At 41.2% G+C, this 17,983-nt stretch overlaps 1 protein-coding gene across 1 annotated transcript in view; it reads left to right on the plus strand.

The window, feature by feature from the left end:
- The window catches only part of bsna (bassoon presynaptic cytomatrix protein a), a 47,802-nt gene that overhangs the window by 21,554 nt on the left and 8,265 nt on the right, over positions 1-17,983 (plus strand). The window contains exons 7-13 of the mRNA XM_023421716.2: positions 655-1,152; positions 2,950-3,284; positions 6,451-6,544; positions 8,648-8,779; positions 9,129-9,184; positions 11,109-11,251; positions 12,160-12,253. Coding sequence (XP_023277484.2) covers positions 655-1,152; positions 2,950-3,284; positions 6,451-6,544; positions 8,648-8,779; positions 9,129-9,169 — 1,100 coding nt within the window. The 3' untranslated portion in view covers positions 9,170-9,184; positions 11,109-11,251; positions 12,160-12,253. The remainder of the gene's footprint in view (positions 1-654; positions 1,153-2,949; positions 3,285-6,450; positions 6,545-8,647; positions 8,780-9,128; positions 9,185-11,108; positions 11,252-12,159; positions 12,254-17,983) is intronic.

The raw sequence follows: 17,983 nt of genomic DNA on the forward strand, positions 1-17,983 counted from the left end.
TTCGCATGGTTCTTCGGCGTGGTCGTTTTCTCCGTTCGCTACACTCTGATTCACTTGAAAGGTGTTCTCTGCACGACACAGATGCATTGTGTTTTCTTTACAGGGTTTCATCTTTAATTATGTCTATGGCATTGATGTTTTGTTTAAATGTGTTTTTGATTTATGAATTTTTTTTGTCCACACTGCAAAACAGTCCCTCACAATCAGTTTAATATTTAATTTTCTTCTTCAAAGAGGAGCAGTATCATTGTTTCACTGCAATAATTAAACCATACTCATAGCACTGAGAATATAAAAGGAAGAAGTTTGCTCTTTGCAGGGCGGCTGTTTAAAGTATGTTTTAATCTTCCCGGTCATTTGAAGCTGGAAAGTTTTGAGCGCAGAAACAGCTGCCACAATGGGCCGTTTTGCAGTGTTTGTTTTATCCTGTTTATAACGTCTTGTAATGTGTGAAGGTGACGTGAAGTGTATTCTGCATGGATGTAAAACTTTTATTTTTATTTTCTGCCCTTCTTTCTGTGTCTTCTCCCTCCTTTTCTTTTCTTTTGCATGCGGTCGGTCTTCTTCTTCCTGCCTCCTTCCTTCTCTCAGCCTGCATGCCGCTGTCTCCAAACGACATGGAGATTGACTGTGATCTGCTCTCGGTTTCCAAAGCCTACCATCTGGGCCAGGAAGAAACCGACTGGTTTGAGAAGCCACGCTCCAGTTCACGACACTACGGCAGCCACTCGTCTGGGAGAAGCCGGCACGGTGTCAAACACACCTACCATGATTACGATGAGCCTCCTGAGGAGGACCTGTGGCCCCAGGATGAGTATGGCCACGGAGGGCGACACTCTTTGTCCCGTGACCACCGACACCACGCCAGTTCTAGTCGCCACTCGTCCTCCTCACGTCACTCAGATGAGCCCAGGTCCACGAGGTCATCCAAGGGGCACCCCAAAGACCCGACAATGAGACACGACCCTTCAGGACGATCTTCGTCTTCAGGAAGGCGCGGAGAGTCAAGGTCTGGGGGGTACCACTCTTCGGACTACTCACGGGATCCATCTGGGCACCACCACGGCCAACGCTCCTCCAGACAGGGGGACCCACACCGGTCATCCCGCAGCAAGTCCCAGCAGCCAGTGGACATGCAGGGCCAACCACCAGGTAAATACAGGACACCTCCACACCTGACATGGTGCACTTTCATTTTTCAGTTTAGACCCAGTCCTTCATCTCAAGTCAATATTAGAGCATCCCACAGTTCAGAAAAAACATGTTATCCAGCAGCTGTTTGTTTGATTATTCCTCTGATCGATTAACTGACTGATGCATCTCTTACACAGCATAAAGATGAAGGTATAATATAATATAATATATATATATATATATATATGTAGGAGCAGTTTTAGTTAGTGTTGGCAGATTATATTATTTTTATTAATTTTTATTTTGGCTTTAGATTTCATTATTGATTTGGACACACGGTGGCAGTAATGGGAGACACACACAGGATATATGTTGGGTATAGGTGGGAGGAAGTAGGTAGGCACAGGAAGTGGGAGGGCACACAAGTTTTCACCAGACCTGAGGCAGAAAGGACAAAGGAACAACACCTGTGAAGAAAGTGGTATGTTTGAAACCTTCGGCATTATGTCAATAAACGACAATTAAACCTGCAAGGATTGAATGGACATTGATTCTGTCTTTTGGGTCTGCGTAAAGACAACTGCTGCCCCTCCTGTGCAAGTAATGGCAATATTGGAAATTGGATGAACAAATGAAAATTGCTATTACAATATATATATATATATATATATATATATATATACACATCACAATGTCATCTGGGCCTTTGGAAAACATTGAAGAAGAAGTTAAAGACACATCATCCAAAAATCATTTGCTCCTTCAACTCTATGACTACAACAATATTCGACCTCTTTCAGATTCTGCCCAGTGTAGGCGGACTGGCGCCTCTCCAGACTGTGGAGTGGAGCCAAAATCTCCTCATTTAAAACAAATTATATGTCTGTGACCTGACAAGTAACGGGCATATTTCTAATTTACATTTTTGTCCCTTTGATTCAGAACTTTCTCTTCTAATGTTGCTCATTTATTCAAGTACTTTTATCCCAGAGAAGTTTCTTTTTATTTCATTATGATCCAGTGTCACCACAAGTCACCATGAACATATTGAATGACTGAAGTGACAGTTCTATCCCACAGATGTAAACTAAGTCTCCGAATCTAAACTATGTTAGACCCTCAGTTTATTACTGGAGCAATAATAAGTTGTGATCTGTGGATAAGGTCCCTGTGCATTTCTTCTTTATGTCTGAGGCAGAAATATTTCATATCCCTTGTTGTTCAAACTGAGTTTGATGCTCTTTTACTATCAACTGTCCCCTCAGGGATCAGCAGTTTTTAATTAACTATATCAAGAGTAATTTTTAGAGGGAAATGTTTTCTCCCAGGGCAACGCTGTGGCTGTGAACTCATTAAGTCACTGGTTTGATCTTTGCTCACGACATTTGTTGCGTGTTATTCTCTCTTTCATTCTTGCTTCTCCTGTCAATTGCTATTGTATAGAATCTAATAAGAACCGAAATTATACTAATGTCTAATAATAATAAGAAAATCTTACCCTACAATAAAAACCACAGTTCCCTAATCAGTGGATTGGAGTTTTAATTTTACAGAAGCAGAACCTTCTCAGAGGCAGACGTACTCAGGCGGCAGAAATAATCTGATTGGATAAATTAGACCTCATTGACTGGATCTTATCAGTCAGGGTTCTGCTGATATTCTATTTAGTTTTATAGTATCTGCGTTAAAATATGATGGTTGAATTTTTGTCCTTTCTTTTACCTTTTTCTAGATAAGATGAGACAATTTTGAAATAATGAGTGCAAACGTTTCATTAAATAAAAAAAAAACTCTGCCTTCTTTTCCTCCATTAAGGCTCCTCCAGGTCTGGCAGCAGCTCTGCCCGGGCTCAGGGTCCAGCTGGTGGGCCTACAGGCTCGGGGCGACAGGGCGGTCCAGGTTCCCAGACAGATGGGGGTCCAGGACAGAGGGCGCAGCTCCAACAACAAGCCCAGACGTCAGCGGCCAGGCCAGGGCAGCCCGGTGCCGCGGCGACCACCGGCCCTCAGCAGCAGACCCCAACCCAGGGTCAAGGCATGGGCATGGGCATGGGGCAGGGCCAGGCCAAGCCGGGGCAGCTGGGACCAGCAGGGGGACCCATGGGGCAGGCCAGGCAGACAGGTCCAGCAGGAACCACACCAGTCACCATGGTGAGTACAGAGATGGAGGGTGGGCTGTGTAAAGAAACAGAACATCTGGATGTTGACAGAATTAACAGCTGTTGTATCTTTTTGACGTAATAAAGACTTCTGGCGGCGTGCTGAGTAGTCGCGGTTGCTACTGCTCTGTTGCTAATCCTGAAATTAATAGTATTTAAACAATTCAAATCTACGTGAGAGTGTTGCAGTTTAAAAGTACAGCTGTACTACAAGTGAATATGCCGAGAAAAGGAGTCAAGGACAAAGTTAATACGACTTAATGAAGAACTTGTTAATGAAGAAAATGTGTCGGGATCTGACTTCGAGGACACAGGTGCTGCAGGCCCAGCAGAAGTGGGTCACATCACCCCTGAAAACATGGAAAACACCTCCAGCATGGACATCATGACAGCTAAAGTCATTCAAACAAGACTTCCATACTGAAATGGATGGCGTACTTGCAGCAATTAACAACATTCAATCTGACATTTGAGGTGATAAAACGACATATGATCATGATACAAAGGATGAGGTTATATTTTAAGTTTGGATGACAATAAAAACACACAGCTGCCAGCACAGTTATCCATATCCACATCTATATCCTCCCCTGTTACTGATGTTGACCTGAAGACCTGATGTGCCACAGATGATGTAGATGTAGTTGTAGTTTCCTCTCTACGGAGGCCCAGAGAAGCTTTTTCATTTCAGTTATTGTTGTGAAAACATGACTTTCTAGTCTTGACAGCAGAAGCTTGTTTACTTCTCTTTTACTATCATGTGATCTTGATGTACCAAACCTAGTTTTCAGCCAGTTTCCACCCTCATCCTCTCGTGCCCCTCCACGCTCACAGACATAAGAGCCGGCCCATCTCCTCCCAGTTCATTTGGTTTGTTGAAATTCTGCCGTGCCTCTGTTGGCAGGCCTTATCTAACACTGTGATTAGCACAGAGGCAGCTGATAGCTCAACAGAGCTGATTCACTGTCTGCTAGACACTCAGAGAAATTGGCACTCAAAATGTCTCCCTGCGAAAATCTATTCCACCCTGCATTTACTCCATAATCATAAATCCATGTAAATCCATTTGCTATTGAAGTCTAAAAATCTGGTTATAACATTTAACCTGAAAATTCATATAGTTCAGTGATTCCCTTCCTGGATTCATTCTGTCTCTGTTGCCAATGAAGTTCACAAAGCCACTGTCACCACGTCAATTATGAATGTCCCACAATTATTCACAATAACATGCTTTCACTGCTGAAAGGCATTCATGATTTTCATACTGCTGCATTGTCGTGCTATCAGTGGGAAAGCAAATTGAAATAATTCATATGGTCTGATATCAAATTATGCAGAAATTTGTCTTTCTAAAAGCTCTGCTGTGGAATGGCTCTGACAGGAAGCTATAAACAGTAAATAGAATTTGTCACATGATTATTATTCAGGCTGCAAACTCATTCACTTACACCACTGTGTTAGGTCCATTGTGTAATTAAAAGCATTGATTAAGTTGCTGTAAATAATGAAATGCTGCGCGACGCATTGTAATGCATCGGCCCTGTTTTCTGCAGCTGAACTACAGTCAGTGGGAAGCAAACACAGAACATTATACATGGCATCAGTCCAGCGTCTGTCAAGTCAAGTTTATTTAGAGCAGGAGTGACACAAAGAGTTCTACAGGAAACAGAAAACACAAAGTAAGAAAAGGGTCGTATTTCCTGTGTGCAGATGCTTCTGACTGATGGCTATCAGGACAGGCCTGGTCTGCATCTGTCCTGAAGCTGCAGCAGCAGCAGACGCTGTAGTTTAGACTTTAGATGTTGAGAGAAAGAAACACAGCAACACAAGAAAACAGCTCACAATGACTCAGCACACACAACATTTCCAAACCAGTCCGCTCAGACAGAGAGATGAGGTGAGGCAGTAAACGTTTGCTGGGTTAAAACAGAACATGAAATCACCTCTTCTAATGGCGAGTAAGTGTTTGCAGATAAAAAAACTATTGAATAATACAAGCATTTGTACATGAAAGTTCAAAATTACCTTAAAATCAACTGAACTTAACTGAGGCTCCACCCACTAGCTTTTTATTCCTTCACGCCGGCGACAGTCATTTTCAGGTCGTCCGTCCGTCTCATTGTCATGGATACAATATCTCAGCAACGTCTTGACGGAACGTCTTCAAATATTGTCACAAACATTCACTTGGACTTAAAGATGAACTGATTAGATTTTGGTGGTCAAAGGTCAAGGTCAGTGTGACCTCACTCAGGAATTATGACAGAATTTTACAGAAATGGTTGATATTTTATCTGACTCTGGATAAACAGGGATGTGACCTGGATCTATTCTGAGTAGAGGAGGGATACCACTGCGAGGAGGTGATTCTAGTTTCCCGAGCTTTTAACTAAATCTGATGGTCTTCATCAGAGGATCGTTTGTTCAGTCGTCATTGAAAGGCAGCAGTTAAGGCTAGTGCACACAAATGAAGTTAATGCATGTTTTCACACAGATGTCAGGCTGAAATGTTGGCTTATATGTTTTGTCCTTACATTTAAATATATATTTAAACAGATGTTCAGCTCCTCGTGTCGTGAGTTTGAATCCTGTTTTTTTTTTGACAAATCAGTTCATCGTGAACGTCACAGTCTTTTGATTAACTGGCTATATTTAGCTCTGTTAAAATGGTCACCAACTATTCTCGGCCTACACACACTAAACAAAAAAATCAAATTTGATCGACCGTTTCTTTATTGTAAATCGTGTTGGGACCTCCAGCAGCCGCTCCTCGAGGCTGATCGTCCTCAAATTGACAGTCGACTTTGTTGACGTTGCTGAAACTCGTCATTCAGTCAGTCGTCATTTATATCATCCGGTGCGCTGTCACAACACAACACAAAAGACGAGCGTCTTTCTGTCGTCCTCCGTCTGTCTCTCCATCTCTTATCTCTGTTTTCTTTCTCTTCCTCTGTCTTTATCTCTCGTGAAGCCACAGCTCTCTCGCTCCCGTCCGTCACCGGCTCTGTGAATGTATGAGAGCCATTTCTCCCCCAGTGTCTTCAACTGCCACTGTTTTACAGCGAGGGGAGGGTAAATGCTGAGATGTTTGTGTTTCGAAATGATGAGCTTTATAAGACTTTTTACACTCCTGCTGTTTCCTCTCTCTTTCTCTTCAGGCCAAGATCGACACGCCTCCGGCAACAGCTATTGGAGCAAAGGCGGCGCCCGTCATGGCCTCAAAAGCCGCCCAGCCCCCACTCACAGGCATAGGTACAGTATTCACACACACACACACACACACACACACAGTCTCCCACCACTCCCACGTCGCAGCGCATTGTGTCTGTGTTATGTAACCAATGTGTGCTGTCTCATCTAATCTGAGATTAATCTGCAGATAATCCCACAGTGGAAAACACAGGAGGAGGTTTCACTTAATGGCACCCGATCAGCTGAGTGTGCCAAGTCTCTACGTAGAGAGTTGGTCAGTTCGTTAATGTGGTATTTAGTCATTTAGTTAATCTGTAGAGCAGGTGGGCAGGCGGCTGGTCTGTAGGTAGGTTGGTAAGTGTGAATTCATTTTAACTGGTTGCAGCTGCTCAGCAGTGTTCTCACTTCACGAGAGCCACAGCTCAAAGTTCACTTCACAAAGGTTAAAATGAACTGCAGCGACTGAATCCATCCATCCATCCATCCTCAGCCTCAAATCACTGCCACTTCTCAAACTACATGAACTACTGTCTCTACTATAGAGAGATGACTTTAAAACGATAATAAAAACCAGAGTTTCTGTTTCATGTGTCTGCTGTGAGTTTGTCTCAGGTGGAGGAACTGTGTGGCTGCTGGTTCGTGGTCTGACTCTTTCTTAATTATTTTCTTGTGATCATCATTCACTCACAGACATTTCTAAAACCTGGTCGAAAGCTTCAGCTGGATGTTTCTGTTTATTCAGATTTTTTCCTGTTGGAATCTGTAATGATTTGATCATAAAACTCCCTGAAATGTTCATCAGCTGTTTGTACTGCCAGCACTGGACGCCGCACCAGACACTCACCTGGTGCTGTAAACCCTTGCGTGCAACTATCAAACCAAAACACAGTTGTTCTTCTTCTTCTGGCGTTTTTTTGGGCAGTTGGCAAACAGCTTTTTGGTTCACTTCCGCCACCTTCTGGTATGTGAGTATAATTAGTTGCAAACATCCGCTCAGTTCATCGTTCACCAAAAAATGAGCGTGTGCAATGAACGGCACCACATGCACAACACTGCCACTCAGATATTTGTGTTGATATTTGCTGGATTCTTGCTTGATACTAAACTAAATCCCTCTCAGCCTCGGAGCATTTGGAGCCGTTTGAATATGGCAATTAAGGAGATTGTGTTTGGCAACATTTTGTCAACCGAACAATTAACTGAGAAAGTAATTGTTAGATGATTTGATAATGAAAATAATCGTTAGTCTCCATGACCTTTAACAAAGTGCTTTTTGTTTTAGTTGCTTTGCTGTTCTGTATTCACCATGAGGTGTGTTGTTGGAGCTTCAGCTGGAGGAGCCCAAAACATTTTGAAATGAATGTTTCTGCACTAAAACTTATATTTAATAAGAAGTCATGAGTGCTGACAGCGTGCGGAATACTTTTTATAGGTACTTTTCATTGAGTTTGAACAAACAACAACATATAATACCCCCACCCCAGACAGCCATATAGCACACACACAACAAAAGAGAGAGAGAAAATAAAATGAAGAAATTGATTAATTAAAATGTATTAATAAAAAATAAAATAATAAATAAAATAAAATATTTAATAAATACTGACAATACTTGAGATTGAATAACGGTAATAAGGCAAAAATAATTTATGAAAGAGAAAAAAATGTACATGAAAATATGCGTGCTGAATTTTAGTTTTTATAATTTTATTAATAATTTTTTTTAAACATTGACATTGAATTGCAGTATTGTCCAATTTCAATTATGTTTTTGGCCAGTGAGATGCACATGACTGAAGGTTACAGCAGCACATCTGTGCAGACAATCTAAACACAGGAAGTCTACGTGGATCTAAACAGAGACGTAGTGAGTAAACAGGGGAACCGGCCAGAGGGAAGAGGCTGAATCTGTAGCTGCACAGGGATGGAAAAATCCAACGGGGGAAACTATTGCAGCTGAAGGATGAGACATTTTAGTGCTGCCTACACTGTTTCATTTAGAAGTGCTTTTTGGAACCTGCAATGAAAACACACAACAGCACTTAACACGAACAACGTCATGATAGAAAAAGAAAAAAATATGTCCATTGTCAGATGCCATTTACTGAGTCCTCATCTCCTCTGGATCCTTCTGTTTTTTCCTCCCTCCTTTTTCCTGTCCAGGCTCCAAGGCTGCTCCTAGGCCAGGAGGTATTGGCAGTGCAGCAGCAGGTCAGCCTGGCATGGAGGGAGACAGCATCATGTCCAAGATCCTGCCTGGAGCAGCTGCTGAGCAGGCCGGCAAACTGGGAGAAGGTACAACAAACAAATCACAAACAGCGCACTTTAAACTGGCCGTAAAGACGGACGTCAGCAACTATTACTGTTAATCATCACCATGTTACTGCTGTAGTAATTGTTGGAGAGAGACACTTCTTGAATTGGATGCTTACTATTACTTGCCCTGAATAATAACCCATTGACAAATTACCAGAGAGACAAGTCAACTACACATCAACTCAACTGAAAAATGATAAGCCTTCATCCTGTATTGTATTGCATGTAGCAGCGAGTAAAAATGAAACAACCTCATGTTATCTTGATGAAGCATTCACCTTCCTGTTAACGTCTCTTTAACCTCTTTTTGTTCTTTTCTTTCCTCCAGCCATCACCGGTTTCGGCAAGAAGTTCACCTCCTTCTTCTGAGGTGCTTAGATTAAGGTATGTGTTCCTCCTCTGTTCCTTTCTCCAGTTCATCTCAAGACGTCATGTTTAAAGAGTCCGCAGTGAAAACAGAGTGAGGAACTGGAAGGTGATTTATTGTACAGGAAAGGTCGTAGCTGAGGTTCTCGCACCTAAAACCGCTGTGCTCCTCAGAGGAAACAAAGCAATCAGGAATATTTTTGGTCAATTGCGAAGAGAAGCTGGAAACATTTGGTCTTTATTCCAGTGAACGAGAGCATCTCAAACATTATGTATAAAAATAAATCTGAGATGCTGCTGGTTGAAAGTCTACCGGGATGTTGACAGATAGCTGCAGTGTGGCGTGTGTTGACTCTTGTTGGCAGCAGAGAGTGGGCGCTGAGAGTGGTTTACTCAGAGCAGGCAGCGTGTTCATAAAGCTGTGTGTCTGTGTGTTTTCTTCTCTGTCTCTGTTTCTTTTTGTTTCTCCGGCTGCTTTGCATGTGCAGGGTAAAAATTCGACACTGACAAGTCTAGCGTACTCCTACTACTACGGCACACAGTCTGCCTCGAACAGGAAGTGTGTTCACACAGTTATCACAGCGGTGGCTGACGAGGGCAAAATGCTTCCATTAGGAGAAACGATGCAGATTCAAAAACACATACGAAAATACAAAACAAATACAAGATCGGAAACAAGCTGCAGGAAGACGAAACAAAAACATGAACAACAAACACGCTGCAAATACAGAAACGATGCAACAACGAAAACACACAAACCTCCAAAACAAATGGATCAGAAAAAACGCTGCAGATCCAGACAACACCACGTCAGAGCTGCAGGCCTCTAGGGGGAGCTCTAAGTGGAACTCCCATAGACTGTATATAAACTAACGCTAACGCTTGCTACGTTATCTATTGCAATTTTACAATATTGTACAAACTACGACCAAATACAAAGAAGAATACGAACCTTTTTATGTCGCCTATTCTTTCTTTCCTCATACTCTGTCGTTTGGTCAAAGGTCAAAGGTCAGGTCGTAGGTCTGGCCTCTCAGGTCGAAAACTCATGCTCAAGGTGTTCCACTTAGAGCTCCCCTTAGAGGCCTGGAGCACTTCAAGCATTTGTTTATTATTTTTCGTATTTTCTGCATCTGCATCGTTTCTGAATGTGCAGCTCGTTTCTCCTGATGAAAGTGTTTTGGGCCGTTGCAGCACATTTGACCTTGTCAGCCACCGTACATTACAACTGTGTAAGGGTGTCAAGCTGAGGGAACATACAATTTAATGTACACACCGCCACAGCCTGAACATCCTGAAATTTTGTGGTAATCCATTCAATAGTTGTTGAGACATTTGAGTATCAACCTGATGGTGAAGAAAAGTCTTAGGATTCATTATTTAAACACTATAATATCTGGAACAAATGTCATGTCAGTGAATCCAATAGTTGTCAAGTTATCTGTGTAAAAACCAAACCTGCTGGTGGCGCTAGAGGGCGAGTCTCAGCTGTTAGGATTCACCTCTTCTCTCGGGATCTCGAGTGTCTGCACAAACTTTCATGGCAGTCCATCTAAAAGTTGTTGAGGACCAAAGCAGTGGACCGTCCGACAGAGAGACATCGCCGTCCCTGGAGCGACGCCGCTAGCACGGCTAAAAATAAACACAGACAGGGACAGACGGGCGCTGCACAGCCACACACCTTGAATATTTCATTACTGGACCTCTGCATCGAAAGAAATCGCTCGACAATATGAGAAAATATTCATTAACACAGCTCTGAAAATGTTCAAGTGCCATACTATTGTAATGGCCTCAGGAATAATGTGCTCAACGATAAATGTGTCTAATCATGTCATGATGATGTTATATTTCACTATAAATGGGCCTGAGTCTGTCCTCTTTAATGTGACATAAAATAAAGAAATATATTAACCGGCTGAATGTGTCCATGCTTTTTCAGGACTATGTAAATGTCACCTGATGAAGTCATGAGGCCTCGTACCAGAAAAACCTGTGAAGTTCCCCCAGCTTTTGTTTTACTAAGAGAGAGAGAGAGGAAGGAGAGAGGGGAGGGGGGGACTGAGAGGAGAGCTGAGCATACTGGTGAGTTTCTGAATCATCAATGAACCGGAAAACTGTCGATCTATATTTAATCTAATTTATTCAGATTTCTATTCTCATTTATTTTGTATTTGTGTTTGTTTACTGTCTGTTGCTGTTTTATTTCTTTTACTGTGTTTTGTAAGGTGTCATTGAGTGCATTGAAAGAAACCTATAAATAAAATGTTATTATTATTATTATTATTATTATCATTATTATCATTATTATTATTATCGTCAATCTTAGTAGATGATTTCATCTTCTCCTAGTTTCAGTGCAGTATCTGTGGAAGGTCAACAGTCTGTAGTTTTTCATCCAGCAGCTTTGTTGTTATAATAATTATAGTTATCATATTGATGATAAATCAAATGTATCATCATTATTATTATTATTATAAGTAGTAAAATCAGCTGCTGCAGTGGTTAAACTGCAAGTTTGGTTGCAACAGAAACTTTTGACTTATATGAGAGTTGCATTGTCAATATGATACTACATCCACTAAATCTGGGTCTAATTAGCTTGAACGACGGACCTCAGCTGACATCAGGCCTCCGTGTTTGTTTAGTTTCTGTATCATTAAGCTTCAAGTCAGATGAATCAGAGCTTTTAGAAAAATCCATTTGTCCAATTTCCTAGTTGTGATTTCTTAGAAACTCTGATCTTTACATGAGTGCAGCAGAAGATCCCAGAGACTAAACTAACGGTGTGTTGTACTGACCTTCATCAACTCGTTAATTTAAACATTCTGCAAATTGTCTAACAAAATAATAGTGAGGATATCCATATAACTTTATGCAGTGCTCTGCGACTGAAAACACTCAGAGGAGTCTGTGTCTGGGCCAGTAATGTCCAGCCGTGTCTCAGAGGCTGGATGTTTTCATTGTCTAAAATGCTGCTGCTTCTCTTGCAGCCGACAAGGACTGGGATCCTCCAGATACTTCATGTCTCAGGCCTGAGCACACACTGACAGAGAGAACACGCTGCTCTCTCTGACAGGCCAGACAGTAAGTTACCTTTAAATCTGCCTAATTGATCCCATCGCGATCTCTTTCACCTACTTACAAAACCACGCTGTGAAGCTTTCCCATCCAGATCATATGGTACAAATCTGGTTTGTGGATCGCGTTCGTCTGCCGTGATTTTATTCGACACGTATGTCTGTGTGTCAGTGTCCAGTTTAACAGTTTCACCATTAATGTCAGAAATGTTCAAATTCATCACAAACAAACTTTTAGAAAAATTCAACTTTTAATAAGATAATAAATGTTTTATTGAATTGAGTTTTATCATGCTAATGCACAACTTGCCACCAGAATCAGGTCAAGTGGTTAAATTGATTAACATAGTACATTCCACAAAACATCATGTTAAATTCTGACATCTCTTACATCACAGCATTTTGACAAAACAACAGAAGAGAGCAAAGAGAATGAAAAAGTTCATGAACTGAACTTCTCTGTGAATTCGAGGCCAAACAAACACAAATTACAGGTGAAAGTTTGGAACATTTTGAGAACAGACACTTCTGTCAATGCCTGGGATTGAAAAGCACATACAATGTAGGATTTTGAATTTACTGTATTGGATTTAATCAGGAAACAAACCTGCCGCATGTTTCTAGATGATTTCAAATTTTTACATTCCTATAGGTTCAAGAAATGTGGATTATAGGATTATTTTATAGGATTAGATGCATTTTTATCGGGGTAATCATATGACAGTCCTTTTGGTTCTTATTGTCCCATGGGATATATTCAGATCCTATAGGAGTTAGTCCTGTATAAATATTATAGGACATATCCTATAGGATTATATATTGTTTTTTATCCTAAAATCAAATTGATTTTTTTTATTGGAATTTTCTTTTGGCTGCTGCATCATTAGAGCCTCTCTGCGATTTAGAGGATTTATTTATTGTTGTAGCAAAAGTATCAGTGTTTCACATGATTGGTTTTAAATTTTATTTATCTGTAATTAAAGAATTGATCGGCAGGCCGGATGTACAATATTGACTACTGGTGACTTCATATAATACTTAGTCTGGGTGACTAGGAGAAGTTAAGCCCACAGTCTGGTGTATCTTCAGATCATGTGATATTTAGCAGCAGCTGGACTTGCAGGATGACTCAGTATATTTTATCTTTAAATGAAGAACTCAACTCTAAAAACCTAAAAAGAAAAAGAAAATAACTTCATACATCATAGAATTAATCTTACCTCGCCCTGTGAGCACTACAGCGCAATTTTAATTTACTCATCACTCGGGGACATGAGTACATCTGTAATTCTCCATCTCCATATCTCCATTTGTGTCATGTGGAGACGAGCTGCCTGAGGCCAGAGTCAGCGCTGCCTCTGTGTTTTTGCAGCTGTCGTTTTGTGGCCTGCTCCTGAAAATCACTGGCATCTGGGCTGTGTGAGTTTAAAAGCCCGCAGTCAGCTGGTCCACAAACTAATCACCAAAAGTCTGTTTTGTTCCAAGAGCAACAGCAGCAGTTTATAAACCGCAGCCTGATTTTTAACTTGTTAGAGTAAATTGACAATGAAGCATCGAACTCCAAATAGGATCAGATTCAGGCTTGTGGCTCATTTTGTCTCTTGAAAATAAAGCGCTGCTCAGAAATGAAACTAAACGGACTTCAGTGCTCGTCTTTATTCATCATTCAGTGTGAGTCTAACAGAGGGAGATGTTCACAGCGCCTGATTTGCTTCCTTTTTTTTTGCACATGACATGATGACATTTAAAATCTAAAAATGTTCACTGTGTATTTTTTTGTTTCATCTCTCCTCACGTTGATAACAACATCACAGGAAGTCAGAGGATTATTTCTGAGATGTGACAAAGACCTTAAGACTTTGAAACCTAAATATAAAGCAGTGAGAGAAACAATTCAAAGTGTAAATGTAGAAAAAGCTGTTTTGTGATTATATAACACAAAACAGAAAATGCAGGAGCAGGAGGAGTGTGTTTGTTTGAAGCTATTAATAAAAACTCTGAAATACAAACTGCCAAAGTTTAGTTAGCATCACAGTTTTATCTTTAGCAAATCACTTTTCTTTTATTATACTGAAGATGTTTAACACGTCAGGAGGGAGTTCTTTGCATTTTGCTGGAGACCAGAGTTCACATCCTGCGTCCCACATGTCACATGTTAAATCACAAAAAGCACTCGGCTCATATTAGTGACATGCTGCTGGTTAAAGACTGAAAAGTTCAAATCAAGACCCTGAACTTTCCCTGATATTAAAAACCCTCTGATGAAAACCCACTGTTTCACCTCGTTAACGTCCACATGATATTTTTATATAACACAGACACATGATGATGAAATAATCATCAACACCATGACTCAGTGTTTCCACCTTGACCTGCAGTGAACCAATCACAGTCTCATAAACAGATTCAGGGTTTCATACGTCACAAACCTCAGGAACCAATCCTGTCAGCCTATGGGGACGGGGGGCGGGGCTAAATACACCTGAAACCTCATCAGTACAGAGAGAGAGAGAGTTAGCATTAGCACAACTGCTAACACTGTGTCATACACTGTCAGTTACAAGCTAACAAACAACATAAACAAATAAAAGATGCTAACTAGCTTACGGTTCTGACGAGATGCTAGCTAGCTAACTTTTCTGAAAAGATGCTAACTAGCTAACGGTTCTGACCCGTCTGCTAGTCTCTGGTTCTGGTCTCAGACTCCTCCTCTGAGTCTGGATCTGACTGAGTCTCTCTGATGTTTCCTCCTCTCACCATCTTGATGCTCTCTGCTCTTTCACCTGTCCACCTGGAGCCAGCAGGTGGTGGGCGGGGCTCAAGGCCTGATCCAGATTTCTCAACCAGGAAGTGAGAGGAGATGAAAACCATGTTAAACTAAATGTGAATCACAGCAGAGGATTTTTACAGAGTTTAAAACACGTCTGGAGGAATTTTAATCTTAAAGAAGCTTTGTATAATTGTCATTTTAAGGACTGAACCGTGATATCAGGCTCTGAAACGGGGGAGATGTGTGTTTTCTGAGCTGGGGCTGTAGAAATAGAAGCAAAAAACACCAGGAAAATCTGTTACATGCCTTTTTCTTTCCTCATTTGATGTCCGGTCTTTAGCCTTGGTGCAGTGGCTTTTGAAGCTTTTCAGCACCATGTGGGGGGATGAGCAGACGTAGATGCTGCAGCTGTACTTTAGAGTGTGCAGAGTGTTGCATATGTGCCATAAAAGACAATGTACTGAGCCTGAACTGTGTGTGTGTGTGTGTGTGTGTGTGTGTGTGTGTGTGTGTATGTGTGTGTGTGCGTGTGTGTGTGTGTGTGCATGTGTGTGTGTCTGCGCCTGTGTGCGTGTGTGTGTGCGCATGTAGGTGTGTGTGTGCTGTGCAACCATGCGCTGACAAACTGCCTCATGTGACTGCTGCAGAGAGAACGCTCTTTCTCTCCTCCCACACTCTCCTCCTGCTGTCAGACATCACTGATTTCTCTTTTCTTCTTCTTCTTCTTCTTCTTCTTCTCTCGCTTTCTCACGTTCGTTCTGTCTTTCCTCGCATCAAACATCTCGCCGAGACTCCTCTTTTTTCCCTCTATAACTTGAACCACCTCCCCCTTTCTCTGTCATTTCTACCTTCACTCCCCTGAAACAAATGTCTTTCTCTCTCAACTTCAAACAACACAAACCCATATGTGACAGTTAAACATCTCATTCCAAAGCCAGGAATTAGTAAGTAGACGCAGAAAACTACATTAAAACTGGAACTGTAAACCGTGAGAAACAAACCCAAAGTACACAAGTGTCCATATACCTTTCACCATATTGTGTTTTTCCCACTTCCTCCCTCCTTACCCACCTCTCCTTTCTCTGTCCAGTGAGTCAGCTGGTGTGTGTGCATGTGTCCGAGCTAATATTCATACATCTCATCTCTTGTGTGTGTGTGTGTGTGTGTGTGTGTGTGTGTGTGTGTGTGTGTGTGTGTGTGCGTACTCGCCGCTTTGTGGAGGCCAGTGTTCACTGGAACAGATGAAGTCTGGTGCTGGGTGACATGTAAATATGCAGCATGTTTAGAGCAGATAATGTGGGTCAGGCGCAGCGGGGAAAGAAAACCAGAAGGCAGTGATTCTAAAAAGATGCATATATCCATCTGGGAAACAGACTCCCAAAGCTTCAAAAGTCTGATATGTTATTTGGCACACAATGAATAAACAGTGTATTTGATCATCTCCCAGGCAACAATTCATCATTAAAAATGATCAAATAGGTCATGTATGTGTGTTTAGCAAGAGTTTTTACAGGTATCAAGTCCAGCCACTTCCCCATGTATTCCAGTACTTTATTCCAGTTTACTCTCTAGTAGAGAAACCCTGTCTTCGAAAGCGGAACAGTCAACACAAGCCATCGTTACAACAAGCGAGGTAGCGTTAGCTGTGTGGGATGAAAGGCTAGTGCGATAGGCTAAGCTAGGCTAAGGTAAGAAAAACAAGCAACCAACTAAACAGAGAGAATGCTTTTTGAAATCCTGTTTAAAATCCCAGGTGAGCTGAATCTAACTCCCAGTGAAGTTAGCAGACAGTGACAATTAATCAATCAATAGTAGAATCAGAGATTTCGAAAATAAAGAGTACGGAGAGTCAGGAAATATAGAGCAGAGAGCTTTTATCGATCTCACAGAAATGTTTTTGCGACACAGGAAGCAGCCGAGCAGGAGATTTCCTCAATTGTTGGGTCTCTGTAAATAATATTATAAAGAGAAGGTCTAGACTTGCTCTATTTGGAAAGTGCCTTGAGATAACTTAAGTTGTGAATTGGCGTCATGCAAATAAACATCGACTTGACTCGTATGTAAAAAATGTTTCCATTTCTGTCTGACATCAACTAAATCATTGTTGAACAAATACTAAGGCAAAGAGGAGTGAACACTACTAGTTGGCCTCTCAAAGTGCAACATCATACTATACTTCACCAGTATTATTTAACATGCGTCCTTCCCATTATGTTGAAAGATGCTGCGTCAGCACATGGCGACATGGTGACGATGTTAGAAATATCTGGAGTCTCGTTCTCCTGCTGTCTGGTTCCAGCTGGTTGATGCTGGAAATAAAAAAATTGAAGAAAAAAAGAAAGAAAACAAACATTTGCTGAAGCACTGTTTATTTTTGGATCCATTTTGTTAATTGAATTTTATACATTGACCAGATGCTGACTCACAAAGACATGCTTGATGGAAGACAGATACCAGCATGCTGTGGGCGTTCAGACGCAAACCAGTGACTCTGACGCTGATTTTATTTAGAAACAGAAAAAACATTTAGATTTAACAAGGTTTTTATACAGGATATAATTCAGTTATGTAATTATTTTAGAACAAATGTTACAAATACTGGTACAAACTAAATTAATTAAAACAGATCAGTGCAGATACAAGGTGTTGTCATCCCCATTTCTAACTCAGGGAATATTAAAGGACAGCATTGTTTTCTTTTGCCAGTACCTGATTTAAATGTGTTCCACCTTTATTGCATGGAGCAGAAGTCCAATGCCTTTGACTTACTAATGGAAAATATCTATGAGCTGGAGGACTGAGAGTCTTCATATTTACTGTATAGCAGCTTTGCATTTCTTAGGCTTACACTCCATCTAGTGGCCAGATTTATATAGCAAGCCCACTCATGTGAGTTAGAGAGGCTCTAAAAACACAAGGCAGCTCTATTCTACTTTATCCTCTTATCTACCCTACCTACGATGTCTT

Source organism: Seriola lalandi, unplaced genomic scaffold, assembly GCF_002814215.2.
Source record: "Seriola lalandi dorsalis isolate HSWRI2012SDOR001 ecotype SW California unplaced genomic scaffold, Sedor1 jcf7180002054675, whole genome shotgun sequence".
Classification (NCBI taxonomy): Eukaryota; Metazoa; Chordata; class Actinopteri; order Carangiformes; family Carangidae; genus Seriola; species Seriola lalandi.